Source organism: Globicephala melas, chromosome 18, assembly GCF_963455315.2.
Source record: "Globicephala melas chromosome 18, mGloMel1.2, whole genome shotgun sequence".
Classification (NCBI taxonomy): domain Eukaryota; kingdom Metazoa; phylum Chordata; class Mammalia; order Artiodactyla; family Delphinidae; genus Globicephala; species Globicephala melas.
This window is the reverse complement of record NC_083331.1, coordinates 20,342,327-20,363,618: the sequence shown is the minus strand read 5'-3', so window position 1 is coordinate 20,363,618 and position 21,292 is coordinate 20,342,327. Positions and strand designations below refer to the sequence as shown.

The window sequence follows — 21,292 nt, the reverse complement described above, 5'->3', positions numbered from 1 at the left end:
GGAGGAACACAGGGGATTTTTAGGGCAGTGAAATTATTCTGTATGATACTGTCATAATGGATACACATTTCATTATACATCTGTCAAGATCCATTGAATATACAACAAAAGGTCTGAACTCTAACATAATTTACAGATTTATGTTGATAATGATGTGCTAATGTGAGTCCACTGATTGTGACAAATACACTGGTGTGTGAGATGTTGATGTCGGGAGAGGTACTGGATGTGTGTGGGGAAGGGGTATGTGGAAAAGAAAGATCTCAAATAAGTAACCTAACTTTGCACTTTAAGGAACTTGAACAAAAGAGCAAACTACACCCAAAATTAGCAGAAAAGGAAATAAAGATTAGAACAGAGATAAATGAAACAGAGGATAGAAAAGCAATAGAGAGAATCAATGAAACCAAAAGTTAGTTCTTTGAAAAGAATGACAAAGTTGACCTTTGGCTAGACTAAGAAAAAATAGAGAGAAGGTCCAAATAAATAAAATCAGAAATGAAAATGGAAACATTTCTACTGGCTTCACAGAAGCAGAAAGGATTATGAGAATACTATGAACAACTGCATGCCTGCAAATTAAATATCCTAGATGAAATGAAACATTTTCTAGTAAAACATAAATTACCAAAACTGACTCAACAACAAATAGAAATTTGAGCAGACCTATAAAAAGTAAAGAGATTGAATAAATTATCAAAACCTCCCAACAAAGAACAGTGCAGGTCCAGAAAGCTTTATGGGTGAATTCTGCTAATCGTTTAAAGAAAAAGGAACATATATACTTCTCTAAATCTTCCAGAAAATAAAAGAGGAAGGAACACCACCCAATTCCACTGTTGTGCTGGTGGAGGGGGCGGGAATCCCACATCACCCAACAGTTCTTGGACACCAGCTGGGTGTCCTACAATTCAACTCAATTCTGACACTATCTACCCAGAGATAACATCAGATTCCACGCGTAAAGTGCTCAGTCCCATAAGACTGCTCTACACTTCAGACGCCAATCACAAGCCCAGGTGGTTACCTGTGATTCTGACCAACCAGCTACAGACTGGAGGTTCCAAGGACCCCCTCCAACTCAGGATGCCAATCACAAGTTGTTACCTATAGTTCTGATTGACTGGCTATAAATCAGAAATTCCCACGACCCCTCCTGATTAATTCGCTAGAGTGGCTCACAGAACTCAGGAAAGCTATTTACTTACTTGATTACTGGTTTATTACAAAGGATATTAAGGGATGTGAATCAACAGTTATATGAAGAAAAACATAGGACATGGTATGAGGAAAGGGTGTGGAGACCCTACACCCTCTCCAGGTGCTACTCTCCCCAAATCTCCACGTGTTCACAGACCTGGAAGCTCTCCAAATCCTGTCCTTCTGGTTTTTATGGAGGTTTCATTAATAGTATAATTGATTAAATCATTGGCCACTGCTGATTGAGCTCAGTCTTCAATCCCTTTCCCTCTTCAGAGGTGAGGGGACTGAAAGTTCCAACCTTCTAATCACATGGTTGGTTCTTCTGACACCCAGCCCCTTTCAAAAGTCACCTCACCAACATAAATCCAGTTGTTGTGGAAAGGTGTTTGTTATGAATAACAAGACACCCATTTCGCCTTTATGGTTCTGAAGCAATTTCAGGAGCTGAAGATAAGAGAATAAGTATTATGACAAAAGATGCTCCCATTGCTCTTATTGTTCAGGAAATTCCAAGGGTTTTGGGAGCTGGTAGCGAGGAACCATGGATAAAGTCCAACTATATATGAGAAATATATTTTGGTCATTCAGATGACCAAATACATTTTTTAACAAGTAAAAATATCAACAACATATAACACATTTTATGCTATCAGTATAACCCAGATATCAAGGGAAGATAAAGACACCACAAGAAAACTACAGATCAATATCCTTTGTTAATTAATTAATAAAATTGCTAAATCCATGATAGGATTAAGAAAAAAAGAAACACTAAATACCAAATTCAAAATTTAAAAAGGGGAAATCACCACATTTCCTACAGACATTAAAATAGAAAATAATGAAATAATAAGAACAACATTTTCCCAATAAATGCAACAACTGTGATGAAATGGAAAAATTTTTTGAAAAACACAACTTGCTGAAACAGACACAACAAGGACTAGAACATCAGAAAAGTCTTGCACCTGTAAAAACCTAATTGAAATTTTAATTAAGAGCCTTCACACAGAGAAAGCTCCAGGCACAAACAGCCTCACTGGTGATTCTATCAGACAATGAAGAAGGAAATAGTATCAGTTTAGGCTAACTCCTTCAGAAATCAGAGGAGGAAGAACACTTGCTAACTCATTGTTTGATGCCTGTGTAACTCTCCTACTATCTCTTCAGATATTGCTCCCGTCTCATTCCTTTTGTCGTCTTCTTATCAGACTCCAGCTACATGTATCTTAGGCCTTTTCATCTTGTCCCATATATCCCTTACTCTCTTCCTGTATCCCTTTTACTTTCTGTGCTTTATTCTGAGCATTTTCTTCTTACCTAAATTCTGGTTCATTCATTCTCTTTTCAGCTTTGTGAAATCTGCTGTTAAACCCTTTATCAAGTCCTTAATTTTGGTTGGTTTCTTTTATAATCTAATTTCTTTGAACTTTAAATTCTTTATCTTATAATTTGATTTTTCGAGGCTATTAATCACAGTTAACTTTTTTTTTTGTTTAACACATCTGACGTATCCAAAATATGGACCTTCCATGGGCCTATTTCTATGGTCTATCATTTCTCTTGATTTTTGTCCAAGTATCTTTTTGCACGTCTTTTTATTTTTGATTGCATGATAGATGTTGTGTAGAAATAATTTGAGGCCATAGATAATGTTATATTCTTCCAAAATTTTTTTATTGTTGCTTCTGACAGGCAAAGAGGCTAGGGGATGTTCATCTTAATCTAATCAAAATCAGCTGGTTTAATGCTGGACTTTAATTTTGGTAGAGATTTCCTGTTAAACTTCTTTCCTAAGGCTGTAGCCTTTTAGCCACCTCATATCAAGTCTGAAGTCCCTTCTCCTTGGGAAGCCCTGAATTCCAATTTTTGTCTCCCTAGCCCTGTGAGACTGGCTATAGTTCGCCACCACAGCTTTGGATTAGGCAAATGACTTTTGGAGAAAAATAGTGTTGAGTGCTGTGTTTAACACCCTGAGATTCCCTTCTTTCTGGAATTTTGGCTTCTTAAGACCTAGCTACTTTAGTCATTCTCCAAGTCTCTGTTGTGTTGTGTTTGTTTCCATTTTTGGTTTTAGTTGAAGGGCTGGTTTGAAACAAGGCTGTTGCCCGTTAGTATAAGTGAAAAAATCAGATTATCTGGTTTTGAAGTGAATTACTTTATTTATTTATTTCTTTTTAAATAAATTTATTTATTTTTGGCTGCGTTGGGTCTTCACTGCTGCACACAGGCTTTCTCTAGTTGTGGCGAGCAGGGCCTACTCTTCATTGCAGTGCATGGGCTTCTCATTGTGGTGGCTTCTCTTGTTTCGGAACACGGGCTCTAGGCTCACGGGCTTCAGTAGTTGTGGTGCATGGGCTCAGTAGTTGTGGCTCGTGGGCTCTAGAGCGTAGGCTCAGTAGTTGTGGTGCATGGGCTTAGTTGCTCTGCGGCATGTGGGATCTTCCCGGTCCAGGGCTTGAACCTGTGTCCCCTGCACTGTCAGGTGGATTCTTAGCCACTGTGCCACCAGGGAAGTCCCAAAGTGAATTACTTTAAATCAGAGGTTGGCAAGGTTTTTCTGTAATGGGACAGATAAGTAAAATTTTAGACTTTGAAGTCTACATGGTCTCTGTCACAACTAATCAACTCTGTTGTGTAGTATAAGAACAGCCATATTACAACACCCAAACTTAGAGTGTGGCTGTGTTCCAATAAAACTTTATTTATAGAAACAGGTGGCAGACTGTAGCTCACTGATTCCTGCTTTAAATCGAGGAAGAGTATATCTTCTAAAGAGTTAAATGGAGCTAGTCAAGAGAAACATCTACTTACACAGTCATCAATATTATTTTAAAAGAATATGTGACTCCAGAGTAGAATCCTGAGCTCTGTGGGGATGATATAAAAGAATTAAAAGTAATAACTTCTAATCTATCTCATGGACTTATTAAGGAAAATGAATAGAATTTACACACAAAAAATGTACTGATTAATTTAATACAGACTCAGTGCATCAATGCTTAAATGTTGCTAGAGCAATTCAAGAGCTTGAGAAAGCCTCCACTTTCTTGGTGTTGTTTAATTCTTCACATCCTTATCATGCTAACTGCAGCAAACAGGTTTTATGATGGGATGGTAAAAGAGAGATCCAGCATACCTATGCTGGTCAGACCTCATAGTATATCCACAGTGAAGGTTCCTGGGATTCCATGAGGCAATAAGAAGGTCCTGGATAGTCACTCATTCAGCCAATATTTAGTAATAACCCACTATGTACCCAGTGGTAAACTATGTATCTCATTATGTATCAGTGTGCAAAACAGAAAAAAAAAAACCTATTTCATGGAGCTTATACTTTAGTGGGATGAGATCATACATACATACATTTATATATAGTCTGTCCTCTGGTGATAAGAGTTATGAAGAAAAATAAAGCAAGTGGAGGGGACAGAAAGCCATCAATGGGGCACTGGTTTGAGAGGTTGCTATTTGTGATAGGATGTGATGACTTACGAGCAGACAGCTGCCTATAAGCAACCTGTGAATGAAGTGAGAAGATACTTCATGGGAATAGATGGGGGAAGAGTTTTCCAGGCAGAAGAAAATGTAAAGGCACTAGTTATCTGAGCACACTTAGTGGAATGATTACAGACTGTGACAGACACTTTCCTGCTACATAATTTAGTGTACTACTAGTTATGTCGAGAAGAGATGAATGTTTAGTGACAGGAAGAAAGAACACCTACTCTTCTATAGGTGTATATTTCTACCAACATCTAGACATTTACAAATATTGATACTTTAATAAGAGGTCAGTCTTGAAACCAGTACTGTCAATTCTAAGATTCTTTAGCCATGAACCTCATCTCTCTCATACAGTGCATGCCATAACCCAATGCATTGGTAGCAATGCCTCCCTTCACTATAAGCTGAGGTTTGATCCTTCAGCATTAGAGTTCCTTGGTTCATTCAGCTGAACACTACTGATTCTATGATACTTAAGAAACAAATGTACCAACTTTCCTGGAATATTAAAGATACTGGGGGCACTAAGCATGTCTTGGTCAATTTGGGCTGCTATGACAAAATGCCATAGAGTGGCTTTAAAAATGGACATTTACTTCTCACAGTTCTGGTGGCTGGGAAGTCTGACACTGAGGTGTCAGCCAATTTGGTTCCTGGTGAGCGCTCTCTTTTCCACAGCTGACTTTTTGCTGTATCCTCACATGTGGAGAGAAAGAGATCTCTGGTCCACTGTTCTTATAAGGACACTGATTCCATCGTGAGGGCTCCATCCTTAAGACCTCATCTAATCCAAATTACTTCCCAAAGACTTCACTTCTAAATGCCATCATGTTGGGGATTAGAGCTTCAACAAATGAATTTTGGGGGAACATGAACATTTAGTCCATAACAAAAGCATATGTTTTCCTCAATGAGAAATTGGCATATTTAAGCAAGAAATTTTAAGAAGACGTTAGATTAATAGAAAGATAACAGAGAAATAGAAGTAGAAACATGAAAAAAAGAGGGGGTAAAGAGAATTAAATATAAAATATATTTAATTACTTATTTCAGCATGTAGTGGACAGTCAATAAATGTTTGCTTGTTATTAACTGAAATAATGCCTTTCACACATGTAACACTATATTTATTACAGATGTAAATACTTAGTTTTTCTATTTTTTTCTTTACATATTTAAGAAATTATTATCATGAAAGACTAAAATAAATGAATGGAAGATTATTATAGGCTTGTTATTAGGTCACACATTTAGATTATGTGCTCATTTTTTTAAACACTAGTATAAAATATTTTGTGCATGGTAAATAATTCTTATCTCTTGTCACTTTCTTTTAGGGCTTTTTTCTCCTGAATTGTCCAGACCTAACATCTTTGGCTTTCCAATTGATATATCTTAATTTATCATATAATAACATCGGTTACTTTCCCACAGAAGTGAGTCCATTTTTATTATTGTATATATTGTCATAATTTATTATTATTAATAATTATAATTTAAAAATAGACACTTATGATACCCTGGAGTTACTATAAATAAATATATTTTGGATTGTATCCTAAAAGGCTCATTTTTAGAAGTACCAAAAGTATAGTACATTTTTCTTAGCAAGTCCCATGACACAATCCCCAAAGACTGTGTTATGGTCAGGCTCTCAAATATGTTCTCATAATTGTACAACGTATATAAAATTATTTATTTTTCTGATTCTGAATAAAACCTAAGATATACTTTATCCATGCTAATTGGAAGCTTTAAAGGCAATGTTTAGTGACAAGGTAATATGATGTTGTAACAAGTTTTAATTACAATAGGCTGAAATAGGATATTCTGCTTAATAAAACATACCAAGGATAATCAGATATGGGGTGAGATGATTCAATGTCATTATATAAACAAGTCATTATAAGTAATTAGGACAGATTATGTTTTCAGTGTCTTTAGTCATTGTTTCATTGGTCACGGGGTGTTTTGTTGTTTTGTGAATTGATTTCCAGAGTATTAACTTTTAGTGAATTAATTTCTAGCAAATTGACTTGCTTTCTATTTCAAACATGTAGTATTGGAAACATATATTTTCCATAATTTCTATGATATTGTGTTTTTATTTTCACTAGAAGAGTTATTTGTTCTTTTCTAGTATATCACACTAGTTTTATTAATTTGACTAAGACAAATTGACAAGAATTCCCAAGGAATACAGGGATCTTAGTTCTTCACATTAATTTTAACCTTTCTTCTAAACAGTCATATATGAGGCTTGTGCATCTGCCAAAGAATACTCTAACCACTCAAGCAGAATGTATAACCATATGGGAGATTTTCAGGTGTAAAATATAAAGCACTCATTTTTAAAGTGATAGAAATAAGTAGAACTTGCCATTAAAATGCAGATCAGTGTTGTACAGCTATAGATAAAATGTTCCAATGAAAATGGCAATATCCAGGCTTGGAAGGGCCGTACTAGGGGTAGGCAAATGATGCCAAGTTATTAGCATAGTGTAAGTGAAATGAATAGAAGACTAGAGGCTGGCATACATGTGGTGATTGGACAAGTTTCATGGAAAATTCAAGATGGTAGACTCTGGCAGAGACAGAGCCTACTGAAATAGTTTAGGACAGGAAAAGGTAGAAGCAGAAATGGTAAATATAACAAACCATATAAATATATACTTGGTCTCCTTTCTTCTCGTAGCTTCTTTAAAAGACACAAAATCACGTACAGTAGTAATTAATTATAATAATGTATTGTTACGTTTGTAACATATATAGATGTAATATGTATAAAAATTATAGTACAAAAAAGGAAGAGGGAATAGAGCTATCTAGGAACATCATCTCCATATCTCACTGGAATTAAGTTAGTGTAAATCTGAAGTAGATTCTGGTAAGTCAAGGTGTATATTACAACCCCTAAAGCAATCACTAAGAAAATAACTGAAGAGAATACAGTGGGAAAAAAATCATTAAATTAATTTAAATGTTATACTAGAAAATATCCAGTTGATGCGAAAGAAGACAGTAAAGGAGGAACAAAAATGACATGACATTTAGAAAACTATAAGTGAAATTGTGATGTAAATCCAACCATGTCAATAATAACATTAAATGTTAATACATGAAACAATCCAATAAAAAAATACAGTTTGTCAGCCCCAGTGATAGTCTGTCTAAAGGAGATACACTTAAGAGTAAAAGATCCAAAGAGGTTAAAAGTAAAAGTATAGGAAAAGATATATCATGCAAATAGCAATCATAAGAAAGCTGGAGTGACTATACTAATATCAGACAAAATAAATTTTAAAACAAAAAATGTCACTAGAGATAAAGAGGGACATTTTGTCAATCTTTCAGGATGCTCTAACAACTATAAACATTTAGGTACTTAACAACAGAGCCCCAGAATACATGAAGCAAAAACTGAAAGAACTGAGGGAAGAAATAGAGAATTCAAAAATAATAGTTGGACACTTCAATACCCCACTTTCAATAACACACAGATCAACTAGACAGAAGATGAAAGTGAAATGGAAGACATGAACAACATTACAAACCAATAAGACCTAACAGACATTTATGGGACACTCCAACCAAAAGTAGCAGAATACATAATTCTCAAATTCACGTGGAACATTTTGCAGAAGAGACAATAGGTTAGTCTACAAAAAATTTTAAAAAAAATTGAAAGTCACAGAAAGTATATTTTTGGGCCACAATGAAATTTAATTAGAAATCAGTAGCTGAAAGAAATTTGGAAATAAATGGAAATTAAGCAACACACTCTTAAATAACCAATGAGTCAATGAAGAAATCAAAAGGGAAATTAAAAATTATTTTGAAATAAATAAAAATCAAAACACAACAATCCAAAATTTATGGGATGCATCTACATCAGTGCTCAGAGGGAAATTTATAGCTATCAATTACTATACTAAAAAGGAAAAAATCGAAACCTAATATTCCATCTTAAGCCACAGGAGAAAAAGAGCTAAATAAATCTAAAGAAAGAATAAGGAAGGACATAATAAAAACTAGTGAAACAGGGAACAGAAAAACAATGTCAGCAAAACCTAAAACTGTTACTTTGAAAAGATCAACAAAATTGACTAACCTGACATAAACTGACCAAGAAAAAACGAAGATTCAAGTTACTAATATTAGGAGTGAAGGATGGGATATCATACCAACCTTACAGAAAAATTTTTTAAAGATTTTAAGAAAATACTACAAATAACTGTATACCAGCCAACTAGATAATGTAGATGAAGTGGACACATATTTAGGAAGACACAAGAATGGACTCAAGAATAAATAGAAAACCTGAATGGTTCTATAAAAAAAGAAAGAGTTTCAGTAGTAATTTTAAAACTTTCCTCAAAGCAAAGTCCAGGATCAGATAGCTCCATTGGCGAATGCTGCCAGATGTCTTAAAAAGAATTAACACCAATCCTTTACAAACTCTTATGAAAAATTGGAGAAAACGTTCTCATTCAAACTATTGAACCAGTAATACCCTGATACCAAAACTAGACAAAGATATGGAAAGAAAAGCAAACTATAGAACAATAGCTCATGAATATAGATGCAATAATCCTCAACAAAATGCTAGTAAACCAAATTCAGCAACATATAAAGAGGATTTTCCACCATAACCAAGTGAGATCTATTCCAGGAATGCAAGGTTGGTTAAACATACAAAAATCAATCAATGTGATTCCACATTAATATAGTAAAGGGTTAAAAAAAACTATACAATTATATCAACAGAGACAGAAAAATCATTTTACAAAATCCAACATCCTTTCATGACAAGAACACTCAACATCTATGAATAGAAGGGGGCATCCTCAACTTGATAAAGGGTGTCTACAAAAAACCCACAGCCAATACCATACTTAATGGTGAAAAACTGAAAATTTTCTTCCTAAGATCAGGAACAAGATGAAGATGTCTACTCGTGTCACTGTGTATTGTACTGGAGTTTCTAGCCAAGACAATTAGACAAGAAAAAGAAGTAAAAGGCATTCACACTAAAAAGGAAGGAGTTTAAACTATCTTTTGTTGTAGCTGATACGGTCTTATATATAGAAATCCTAAGGCATTCACTAAAAACTATTAGAACTAATGAGTGAGTTAATCAAGGGTGCAGTGTACAAGATCAATATACAAAAATCAATTGTATTTCTACATACTAGCAACAAACAATTCTGACAAAATTAATAAAGCAAATCTACTTACACGAAAAAGAAGAAAATACTTAAATAAATAAATAAATAAAAGAAGAAAATACTTAGAAGTTTAACAAAAGCACAAAACTTATACTGCGAAAACTACAGAGCATTGTTAAAAGAAATTAAAGAAGACATAATTATATGACAAGACATCCCATGTTCATGGATCTGAAAACTTAACATTGTTAAGATGGCAATACTTGCAAATTGATCTACAGATTCATTGCACTCTCTATGAAAATTACAACTTGCCTTTTTTTCAGAATTTGACAGGCTGATCCTAAAGTTCATATGGAATTGCAAGGGATTTCAAATAGCCAAAACAATCTTGAAAAGAAAAAGCAAACTTGGAGGACTTAAACTTTCTGATGGCAAGAATAAGCATGCTCTACTCCACCAATTTTAAATCTTCATGATATAAGAAGTTTTAATTTAATGTTAAAGAGAGCTAATGTAAAAGCTTGTTAAGATTCACTAGAGAGGAAGAAATATATAAATCAAGCAAAGATTGTGGATTTAAATGGCATACTCTATTTTTAAATTTCATATGAAAAATCAGTTATTTACAAATTACTGTGATATCAGAGTGAATCAAGCTGGCTATGATATCAGACACCCCATGATTGCTACAGTTAATTCCACTTATTTTCTTGATTCTGCAGGTATCTCCTACATTCCTCATTCTTGACATTCCTCATTCTTGGTTGTCTCTTACGAAACCGTGAGCTTGATCAAATAGGATGATTTTCCCATTTAGAAAAGGAACATTCTTGAGTCAAGGGTATATGAGTACAGTAGCTGCACTATCTTACCATATCATACATATGAATGCTGGTTAGTTATTTTCAAGGCTTACCAAAGGTATTTATTGAGATATATGACACAGCCAATTAGTGTTACCATACTGATTTGACTGCATTGGTTCAAAGAGTTTATAAAATGTAAAAAATAAGGATTTGCACACTTTAGTATTCTACTCATGCTTATTTCTCTTTTCCATTCTTCAGATATTTTGTCTTAAAAATTTACAAATACTGAATCTGAGAAATAATCCTATCAAAGAAATCCCTTCTACAATTCAACAACTTAAGTTCCTTAGAACTTTCAACATCGCCTTTAATTTGATTACTACGCTTCCACCTGGGTAAGGTTGATAGTCTGAGATTCTAAACACAGAAAATAAAGAGCATATAATTTAGAAAAGGATCAATTTCCCTTCTGAAAGCAGCTAGCTACTTTTTAGCCATTTGATAATTTTTATTCAGTTCCAGTTAGCTGATTTGCTTCTAATTATTGTGTTAAAAAAAAAAAAACCTACCAGCTACATAGATGGCAATTAATCTATGGGGCTAGTAAATACATATCTAGACATCAATTATCTGAGTATGGATTAAATCATATAAAGAAGCTCAGGTGAGAAACTTACACCTATCCCTTGGTAGCCTTTTTGGATATCGAAAGAACTCTGAACTTGGAATTAAGAATTCTAGCCTTGGGACTTCCCTGGTGGCGCAGTGGTTAAGAATCCGCCTGCCAATGCAGGGGACATGGTTTGGGCCCTGGTCTGGGAAGATCCCACATGCAGTGGAGCAACTACGCCCATGTGCCACAACTATTGAGCCTGTGCTCTAGAGCCCACAAGCCATAACTACTGAAGCACGTGTGCCTAGAGCCCGTGCTCCACAACAAGAGAAGCCACTGCAATGAGAAGCCCACACACCACAACAAAGAGTAGCCCCTGCTTAACACAACTAGTGAAAGCCTGTACGCAGCAATGAAGACCCAATGCAGCCAAAAATAAATAAATTTATTTATTTTTAAAAAAAACATCGAGAAAAAAAAACAATTCTAGACTTTTAACTTCAAAGTTGAGAATTATCTATTTGATCTGGAGAAAGACACAACCATTCTAGGCCTCAATTTCTTAATCTATGAACTAAGAAATTAACTGTATGATGTCTAAGATCCTTTAAACTCTGATAGGAATGTTTATATCCAGGCATAAAAGAGATGGATTTTTTTCCCACATATGGACTGGTAATTATTTACGTCTTAATGAAAGTTTTGAACCAAAACCTTAACCAAATGCCAAAACAAGATATCTCTTCCAGTTAGATTTTAACAAATTGAACGTAGGTTAAGGGCAAAAAGTTAAGAGCACAGGGACTCTTAAATAGTTTAACATTTTGCAAAAGAAGTTCTTATAGTAATTAAGAAAGTGCATCAAAATTCATTTATAAAACTGTTCATCCAGCATTGTTTGTAATTAACAATCCAAGATCTACATTAAAACACTGTAAAACTATTCATTTTGAAAAATTAAATAAAAATTATATCATTTCTGTGTAAAAACACTTATATACACATCACACATTACACATAAAATGTATTTAAAAAGAAAGAATAAATACTAAGTAAAGATATTGCATTATGAGTTTTATTTTTGTTTGACTCATCTATCTTTCCAGAGTAACATAAAGTGTACTGCCTTGATTCCCTGCCTGGATACTAGAATCAGCCATTTCTCTTAGGAAACCCTATTTCCTTTTTATTGGAGGATGGTATTTAAAAAACAAGATCTGGGTGCTGTATATTCCAACTGCTATTGGGATGATATTGCTTCTAGACACTCTCAGTGGACAGAGATAGATAACTTATGTATGTATACTAATCTGTGTACACACATATCTATAATTGTTTGTGTATACACACACACACATACATCTATGTACACACACCTCACTCCCTGAAGTTATGAAGCCATAACTGTAACAAAAGTTTAAAAACAAATGCTCTTATCTTTTTCTCAGTGGATACCAGGAGGAAAATGACATAGAAAATTACTACTTTTAACTAACAGAATCAAAGTTTTGCCTTGTTTTGGTTCAGTTTGATTTAATTAGCCAGCATGTTCTTTGGGAAAGAGAAGCTGTTTGGAATAAAGAATTTAAGAACATACTTGTGAACCCTGAAGTAAGAGCTGATTCTAAAAATGCACAAATTTATTTTCCCATATTGGTATTGATTAAAGATAGGGATTGAATTACTTTGTATCCATATACCTGAAGAACAGGGAGTACTAATTTGATTTCATACTGACTTGGATAAACTACTTAACTTCTTATAGCTTCCTTTTTTTTTTTTTACAGTTCTTTTTTTTAAAAATATCTTTATTGGAGTATAATTGCTTTACAATGTTGTGTTAGTTTCTGTTGTACAACAAAGTGAATCAGCTATAAGTATACATATATCCCCACAGCCCTTCCCTCTTGAGCCTCCCTCCCATCCTCCCTATCCCACTCCTCTAGGTCATCACAAAGCATGGAGCTGATCTCCCTGTGCTATGCAGCAGCTTCCCACTAGCCATCCATTCTACATTTGGTAGTGTACATATGTCAATGCTACTCTCTTACTTTGTCCCAGCTTCCCCTTCCCCCCGCCACCCCCCCATTTTCTAAGACTGTGTCTTTATCCCTGCCCTGCCACTAGGTTCATCAGTACCATTTTTTTTAGATTCCATACACCTGTGTTAGCATACGGTATTTGTTTTTCTCTTTCTGACTTACTTCACTCTGTATGACAGACTCTAGGTCCATCCACCTCACTACAAATAACTCAATTTCGTTCCTTTTTATGGCTGCGTAATATTCCATTAATATGTGTGCCACATCTTCTTTATCCATTCATCTGTCGATGGACACTTAGGTTGCTTCCATATCCTGGTTACTGTAAATAGTGCTGCAATGAACATTGTGGCACATGTCTCTTTTTGAATTATGGTTTTCTCAGGGTATATGCCCAGTAGTGGGATTGCTGGGTCATATGGTAGTTCTATTTTTAGTTTTTTAAGGAACCTCCATACTGTTCTCCATAGTGGCTGTATCAATTTACATTCCCACCAACAGTGCAAGAGGGGTCCCTTTTCTCCACATCCTCTCCAGCATTTATTGTTTGTAGATTTTTTTGATGATGGCCATTCTGACTGGTGTGAGGTGATACTTCATTGTGGTTTTGATTTGCATTTCTCTAATAATTAGTGATGTTGAGCATCTTTTCATGTGTTTGTTGGCAATCTGTATGCCTTTGGAGAAATGTCTATTTAGGTCTTCCACCCGTTTTTGGATTGGGTTGTTTGTTTTTTTGATATTGAGCTGCATGTGCTATTTGTATATTTTGGAGATTAATCCTTTGTCAGTTGCTTCATTTGCAAATATTTTCTCCCATTCTGAGGGTGTATTTTCATCTTGTTTATGGTTTCCTTTGCTGTGCAAAAGCTTTTAAGTTTCACTAGGTCCCATTTGTTTATTTTAAATTTTATTTCCATTACTCTAGGAGGTGGGTCAACAAAGATCTTGCTGTGGGCTTCCCTGGTGGCACAGTAGTTGAGGGTCTGCCTGCCGATGCAGGGGACACGGGTTCGTGCCCCGGACCGGGAGGATCCCACGTGCCACGGAGCGGCTGGGCCCGTGAGCCATGGCTGCTGGGCCTGCGTGTCCGGAGCCTGTGCTCCGCAGCGGGAGAGGCCACAGCGGTGAGAGGCCCGCATACCACAAAAAAAAAAAAAAAAAAAAAAGATCTTGCTGTGATTTATGTCAAAGAGTGTTCTGCCTATGTTTTCCTCTAAGAGTTTTAGAGTGTCTGGCCTTATATTTAGGTCTTTAATCCATTTTGAGTTTATTTTTGTGTATGGTGTTAAGAAGTGTTCTAATTTCATTCTTCTACATGTAGCTGTCCAGTTTTCCCAACTCCTCTTATTGAAGAGGCTATCTTTTCCCCATTGTATATTCTTGCCTCCTTTGTCAAAGATAAGGTGACCATATGTGTGTGGGTTTACCTCTGGGCTTTCTATCCTGTTCCATTGATCTATATTTCTGTTTTTGTGCCAGTACCATACTGTCTTGATTACTGTAGCTTTGTAGTATAGTCTGAAGTCAGGGAGCCTGATTCCTCCAGCTGTTTTTCTTTCTCAAGTTTGCTTTGGCTAGTTGTGGTCTCTTGTGTTTCCATACAAACTGTAAAATTTTTTGTTCTAGTTCTGTGAAAAATTCCATTGGCAATTTGATAGGGATTGCACTGAATCTGTAAATTGCTTTGGGTAGTATAGTCATTTTCACAGTGTTGATTCTTCCAGTCCAAGGACATGGTATATCTTTCCATCTGTTTGTATCATCTTTGATTTCTTTCATCAGTGCCTTATAGTTTTCTGCATACAGGTCTTTTCCCTCCTCAGGTAGGTTTTTTCCTAGGTATTTTATTCTTTTTGAACACTCCCATTTACCACTGCAAGGAATCAAGGTAGCTTCCATTTTTTAAATCTGTAAATAATATTAACAATATTGCTGTGGTCCAATGAAAGACCATTCTAAACTGCCACAAACACATAGTAGGTTCTCAATAAATAATATTTATGTTGCTGTGGTGGTGATTAATGTTATGACATGCAAATATTAATGCTAGCACAATCTTCCAAGCCAACAGCAAGCGTCTAGTTTAAGCATCTCATTGCTCAATGATGTGCTGATAAATAAAACAATGAAATAAATGTAAAACATTCTATACACCCTGAAAATTGTGATAGATTTGTTGCTAGTGGGGTATAGAGTATCAAACCAAACTAAGGCCATCTAAACAAATGTGCTCTCTAAAATCGTATATAGATGAGATAAATTTCAACTCCAGAGCCTATGAAATTTCTTAATTAGCTTTCTCAGTGCTGTCTACAAGCCCAATTAAACATCACAATCAACAGGAATTTATCATCAACAGTGAAAGCCTAGAACCAGACTAGTTTGCTTGTACTGAAGTAATAAGGGAATACAAAATGACTCTAGAAACTGCCTAAGGCAAGAAAATGAAATAACGTAATTTTGAATTAAAAAAATGGAACAGATGGTACTAATATTTTCTTTACAGAGGTGGAAAAAAAGTCTGAGATGAACACTGAACTGAAAAGTTTTTTTTTTGTTTTGCTTTTCTATTCAATCTCATTACTTTCTCAGAGCAAATGATTTTATATTAACTGGGGTCACCATACCTTTTATTCAATTGTGATTTCATAAGCACTTTTGATGTGCTAGGCACTGGCCAAAGCACTGGATATACAGAAATGTAAAATAGAATCCTTGGCCTCCAGAATGTCATAGTTTAGGAGACACTTATTACACAGTGTGATAAATTCTGTGATAGTGGAGGCAGCTCACCTATTCTGAAAGATGCAGGAAGAGTTCCTTGGAAGAGGTAACATCTAAGCCAAGACTTAAAAAATGAAAGACACTGATCAAATTTGGGGGAACTGGAGATATGTGAGAACTGGGCTAATTCAGGGAAATTCAGCAAATAAATTCTGGGCCTGAGGTGAATGTCGGGTAGTGTGAGAGGTGAGTTGGACGAGTAGTCTGGGGACAGATCATGAGGACCATTATAATCCACACTAAAATAGTACGAAGTTAATGAAATATTGTGCTCATGATGCCTTAGTTAATAATCATGCAAGTAGTTTTTCATCCTTTAAGGAAAACAGGAATGTATTTGAGAAGAGCATTCACAAAGAGGGGAATATTTACTAGGGATTTTGGTAAATGTCATACTTCAATTCCAGTCTCCAAGAAGCAACTCCCACTCCCACCCCCCAGGAGACAGGACTCTCTGTGTTAGCCTTTGTGTTCTTTGGTTCTTACTTTTAAGTACTTTGCTTAATGGAAAGAAAGACCAAAGATATTTCACCAGGAAAATCTTAATGCAACTGCATGGGTTGAATGGTGCCCTTCAAAAATTCATGTCCATGCAGAACCTTAGAATGTGATCTTATTTGGAAATAGGATCTTTGCAGATGTAACTAGTTAACATGAGGTCATACTGGATTAGGGTGGGATTAGGGTGGGTTCTAAATCCAATAAATGGTGTCCTTATAAGAAGGCCATGTGAAGACAAAGGTGGAGATTGGAGTTATACTGCCATGAACTAAGGAACACCAAGAATGGCTGGCAACCACCAGAAGAGGGGGCAAGGGACAGTTTCTCCCTCAGAGCCTCCAGGGGAACCAACTCTGCCGACCCCTTTATTTCAGACTTCTGGCCTCCTGTATTGTGAGAGAATAAATTTCCATTGCTTTAAGCCACCCAGATTGTGCTATTTGTTATGTCAGCCCTAGGGAACTAATACAGGTGGTTTTTTCTAGATGGGGCTTTACCAACTCTAAACATTTCAAACCAGTCTTAAGGGATAGATGAATCATTTTTAGGAAATTTCATTGTAATTATACCATCTATAATAAAAAAAAAGTCTAAGTTGAAAAATCTTAGAAAAATACAGTTTCTCTATGCTTCTATTTACTGACGAATTCAATTCTTTATTAATGCCCAGTAATGGTAAACATATAATCATTTTCTCTTTCTATTTAAGGTTATTTTGCTTGTTTAATCTTGAGGAACTTGATATTTCCTACAATAGTATTGCTTTTATTCCAAATGAAATCCAGAAACTCAGGTATTTTGGAAGTAGTAAGTACCCATAAGACATATGCCCCTTAAGGATATATTACGTGATGATTGTGATGGATAAAATTGAGTCCTTTCATTTATTCAATAGCCATAAAACATAATATGTGAAGCATAAGGTTTACCAAAATGTAAACTGAATGACTGGTGTTTAGTATTTTTAAGACATAACATTTTCAGTAATTATTTAAAAGCTAGTATTGATGACCACCTTAACAGAATGACAAGCTGCTTTTGTCCATTTATCCATGTGTGCACCTGTAATTCTTTTCAGTTGATTTTTTTGTAAGGAAATACATATACACAAAATGCTAGTAATACACAGTGCTTTAATACTAAGATCTGATTCTCGTACAAATTTCTAAAAAGTCTCTGAAGTTGATCTCTGACCTTCTAGGTCAGTACCATACTATTTTGATTATGACTTTAGAATAATTTTAATAAGTAGTATGGAGATTGTTTTTCAATAATAGCCTCAACTAGTCTCTTTAGATTATGATTTTTAAGATCATTTAATATCATTCTAAGCCCCTCCTCCCCCCAAAAACATACAATTGTGTTGCTACTATGAATGTAATATTTTCTGTAATTTCCATTTCTAGTTGACTATCACCAGTCAGAATAGAGAAATAAAGAATACAACAGAAGAGAGAAGAGCTATTTACTTCTTTACATTTTAAAATCAAACTATGTAAAAAATTATCTTAGTTCTGATTGAGTTTTACTAGATTTTATTTGGTTTCTAGGAGCATTACCTTATCTTCAGTAAAATGAGATCATTTTGTTTCTAACATTTATACCAATTATTTAATTTCCTGTGTAACAATCTTTGTACTTTAATAGAATGCAGCCTGTTCACATCTGTTATAATTTTTTACCTTCCGTTTTACTTTGTATTTACTATTTATTCACTTTCTCCTTTTCATATTTCTTTTTTTTGGTGGGGGAGATTTTTTTTCAGGATTCTATCTGTTCTCTTTTTTTCTCCCTTGTTAATTTTGGAACTCCATTGGACTTTCTGAGTCTATTAGAGGCTATCTTTCCTTCCCCAAAATTTACAAACACATTTTTCTTTAATCTTTTATAAAAGCAAGATAAAAGCTTCCCCCAGCATGATGGTCTGTTTCCCCACTGCTGCCTTCCACCAATAGTTGAGACCTTTACCTGAATGAAAAAAAGTACGTGTTAATGTTTAATTTGTCTATGAAAATAAATTCTTTCTTTGTATCACTGTACTATACTATATTATATTTTATGTAGTATAACATTCATTCTTCTGTTTGTGATTATTTCTTTTTCCATAGCGATGACTTGTTGCAAAGACCCAAAATATGTGCTTTAACTCTACTATTTACACAAATGCACTTAATTCCATGATAATATATTGGTTTGGTTGCTTTTTAGTTAATTCTCTTGATTTTTAAGGAAATACTTAACACATATTTTATTACTACTAAGTTTTATACCAATTTTTGGGAACATTGGGACAGACGTCTTCTTCTATCTTTTAAAATATGGTTTCCTTTATTTGCAGATCACTTGAAACATTGATCGTTGATGGAAATGAACTGACTAGTTTTCCACATGCAATTTTGAAGCTTAACCTGAAAAAAGTCCTATTTGAGAATAATTTCACTCATCCTAGTTTTTGGAAAGAGAATTCTATGAATAGTCCACAACATCTTACTCAACTTACTTCTTTGTTCTTTTTAAAGAATAATCTGCATAAATATTATAATGTGATCCCAGTGGAAATTCAAAAGTTACTAAAATGGTGAGCAAATTCTGAAGCTCTTTTTACCAAGACACACTTTTAAGTGTTTAAAATCTTTATTACAGGGCCAGATGATAGTTTTACTGTACACACACACACACCACCACACACCAAAACATCTATGCAATCTTTCAGACTGCTCCTTCTGGCTCTTCAGGCATAATGTTGTAGTCTGGATTCAGCCCACCTTCTCAAGTTATTACTTAAATCCAATGTGAGGTACAGATTGCTGAGGTATAGCTGGCAATATCTATACAGTTGTAGTATAAGTCTTTTCTATGAACCCCTAAGGACAAAGAAGGGGATTCTTCCAGAAAAAGATTCTTTAGTGCCAGGCACACTATGAAGGGAAATGCTTTATTCTACTCTAACTTCACAGAGACGAGGAATAGAGCAGACACACACAGGGCAACTTCTCTTCCTCAGGGGTTGAAAGCCAGTGTGGGCATTATTGCCTCTCTCAGGACTAGGATTCTCAAAGCCCACACACTATGAGTCCACTCAGGCTCACCTCTTATTTCCTTTCAGATGGTGTAAAACTATTTTTTCTGCATTACCGATGATCAGTGCTTGTATTACTGATATAACTTTTTTTTTTGGCTGTGCTGCATGGCTTGCGGGATCTTTGTTCCCTGACCAGGAATTGAACCCAGGCCACAGGAGTGAGAGTGCTGAGTCCTAACCACTGGACCACCAGGGAATTCCCTGATATAACAAATATTTGTTGTATGTCTAAGTAAAATGGTTTTCCAGGAGTATATTAGTCAACAATATTGATTGAATAAAAGACAGAAAAGCTGAACAGACTAGTAACCATTGGAGAAACTGAAAAAGTAATTAAAAATCTATCAATAAAAAAAGGAACCAGGTGCCAAAGTTTTCGATTTTAATGCACTATGTCAATGTTCATGAGTTTGAATGCACATGAGAAAGTAAGAAAATCACCAAGGACAAAAACATTTAAAAAGAATTAAAACCTAACTAGTGACTGTAAACATATATGGGACCAAGAGATTTGAATTCACCACAAAGTAGGGAAGCTGAACATGGTATTCCTGAGTGAAATCTGTACCGCCAAAGGGGCTGGTGGCCCCAGAGCAGTGAATACTTCTCTTTCAGCAGAACAAATGTTTTTGAGAGAAACATCCTCAATTTAGACATTAAAGATTCCAGAAAATTAATTTCAAATGAATATTATCTCAAAATTAAGACTTTCAAATACATGAGGAAATAAACCACCAAGAGTAAAAATTAGCACAATTAACAGATACGAATCTCCAAGGATCTAAGATATTAGAATTGTTGACAGAATATGAATTACCTACTTTAAGAATGTAAAGAAGTAAGATATAATTTTTAAAATGGTTAAGGAATAAAAGACCATCAAATATGACCAGGAAAATATGAGAAAGAAATTTTAAACACAATTAAATTCTAGAGACTAAAAGTGTAATAGTTGAAATTGGTGCGTGGGTTTAACAGACATTATCCATATATGAAGAGAAATCTGGAGAAATTATATGTGGACAGGAGGCAAAGAGACATGGACAGTAAAAGGAGAAAATTTAACATATCCTTAGAGTCCCAGAGAATGTTGGGAGTCATTGTTCAATGAGGTAGTGACTGTAAATTCTCAGAAGTGATGAAAGGAGTGAATTCACAGAGACTGAACACTCTACACAAGCCAAGTAAAACACCTTGTGGTGAAAGTGAAGAACACCAAAGACAAAGACTTAGAAATCAGCTGGAAAGAAAGTCACTTACAAAGAACAACAAAGAAACTGCTAGCAACAGTGGAACAATAACTGAAGAAATGTTATTCAGCCCAGCAAAACTAACTTTCAAGAACAAGGGAGAAAAATGGATTTTCAGATAATAAAACAGAGAATTTATTCCCCACAGATTTTCACTTTAGTGAAATGAAACTTGCAACGAATGTGAAAGAAAGAAGGAAAGAAGGAAGAAGGAAGATAACTCCAGAAGTATGGTCTGAGATGTAAGAAGGGATGGAGGGAAAAGAAATTAAACAAATATGATCTCTACGATCTATAAAGTAATAGTAACAACAAAGTCTATGGTGT

At 35.0% G+C, this 21,292-nt stretch overlaps 1 protein-coding gene across 1 annotated transcript in view; it reads left to right on the top strand.

Annotated features, from left to right (window-relative positions):
• The window catches only part of LRRC63 (leucine rich repeat containing 63), a 41,365-nt gene that overhangs the window by 11,490 nt on the left and 8,583 nt on the right, over nucleotides 1–21,292 (top strand). Inside the window, exons 5-8 of the mRNA XM_030882103.2 lie at nucleotides 6,048–6,146; nucleotides 10,949–11,085; nucleotides 17,343–17,426; nucleotides 18,972–19,211. Of these exons, the coding sequence (XP_030737963.2) occupies nucleotides 6,048–6,146; nucleotides 10,949–11,085; nucleotides 17,343–17,426; nucleotides 18,972–19,211 (560 nt within the window). The remainder of the gene's footprint in view (nucleotides 1–6,047; nucleotides 6,147–10,948; nucleotides 11,086–17,342; nucleotides 17,427–18,971; nucleotides 19,212–21,292) is intronic.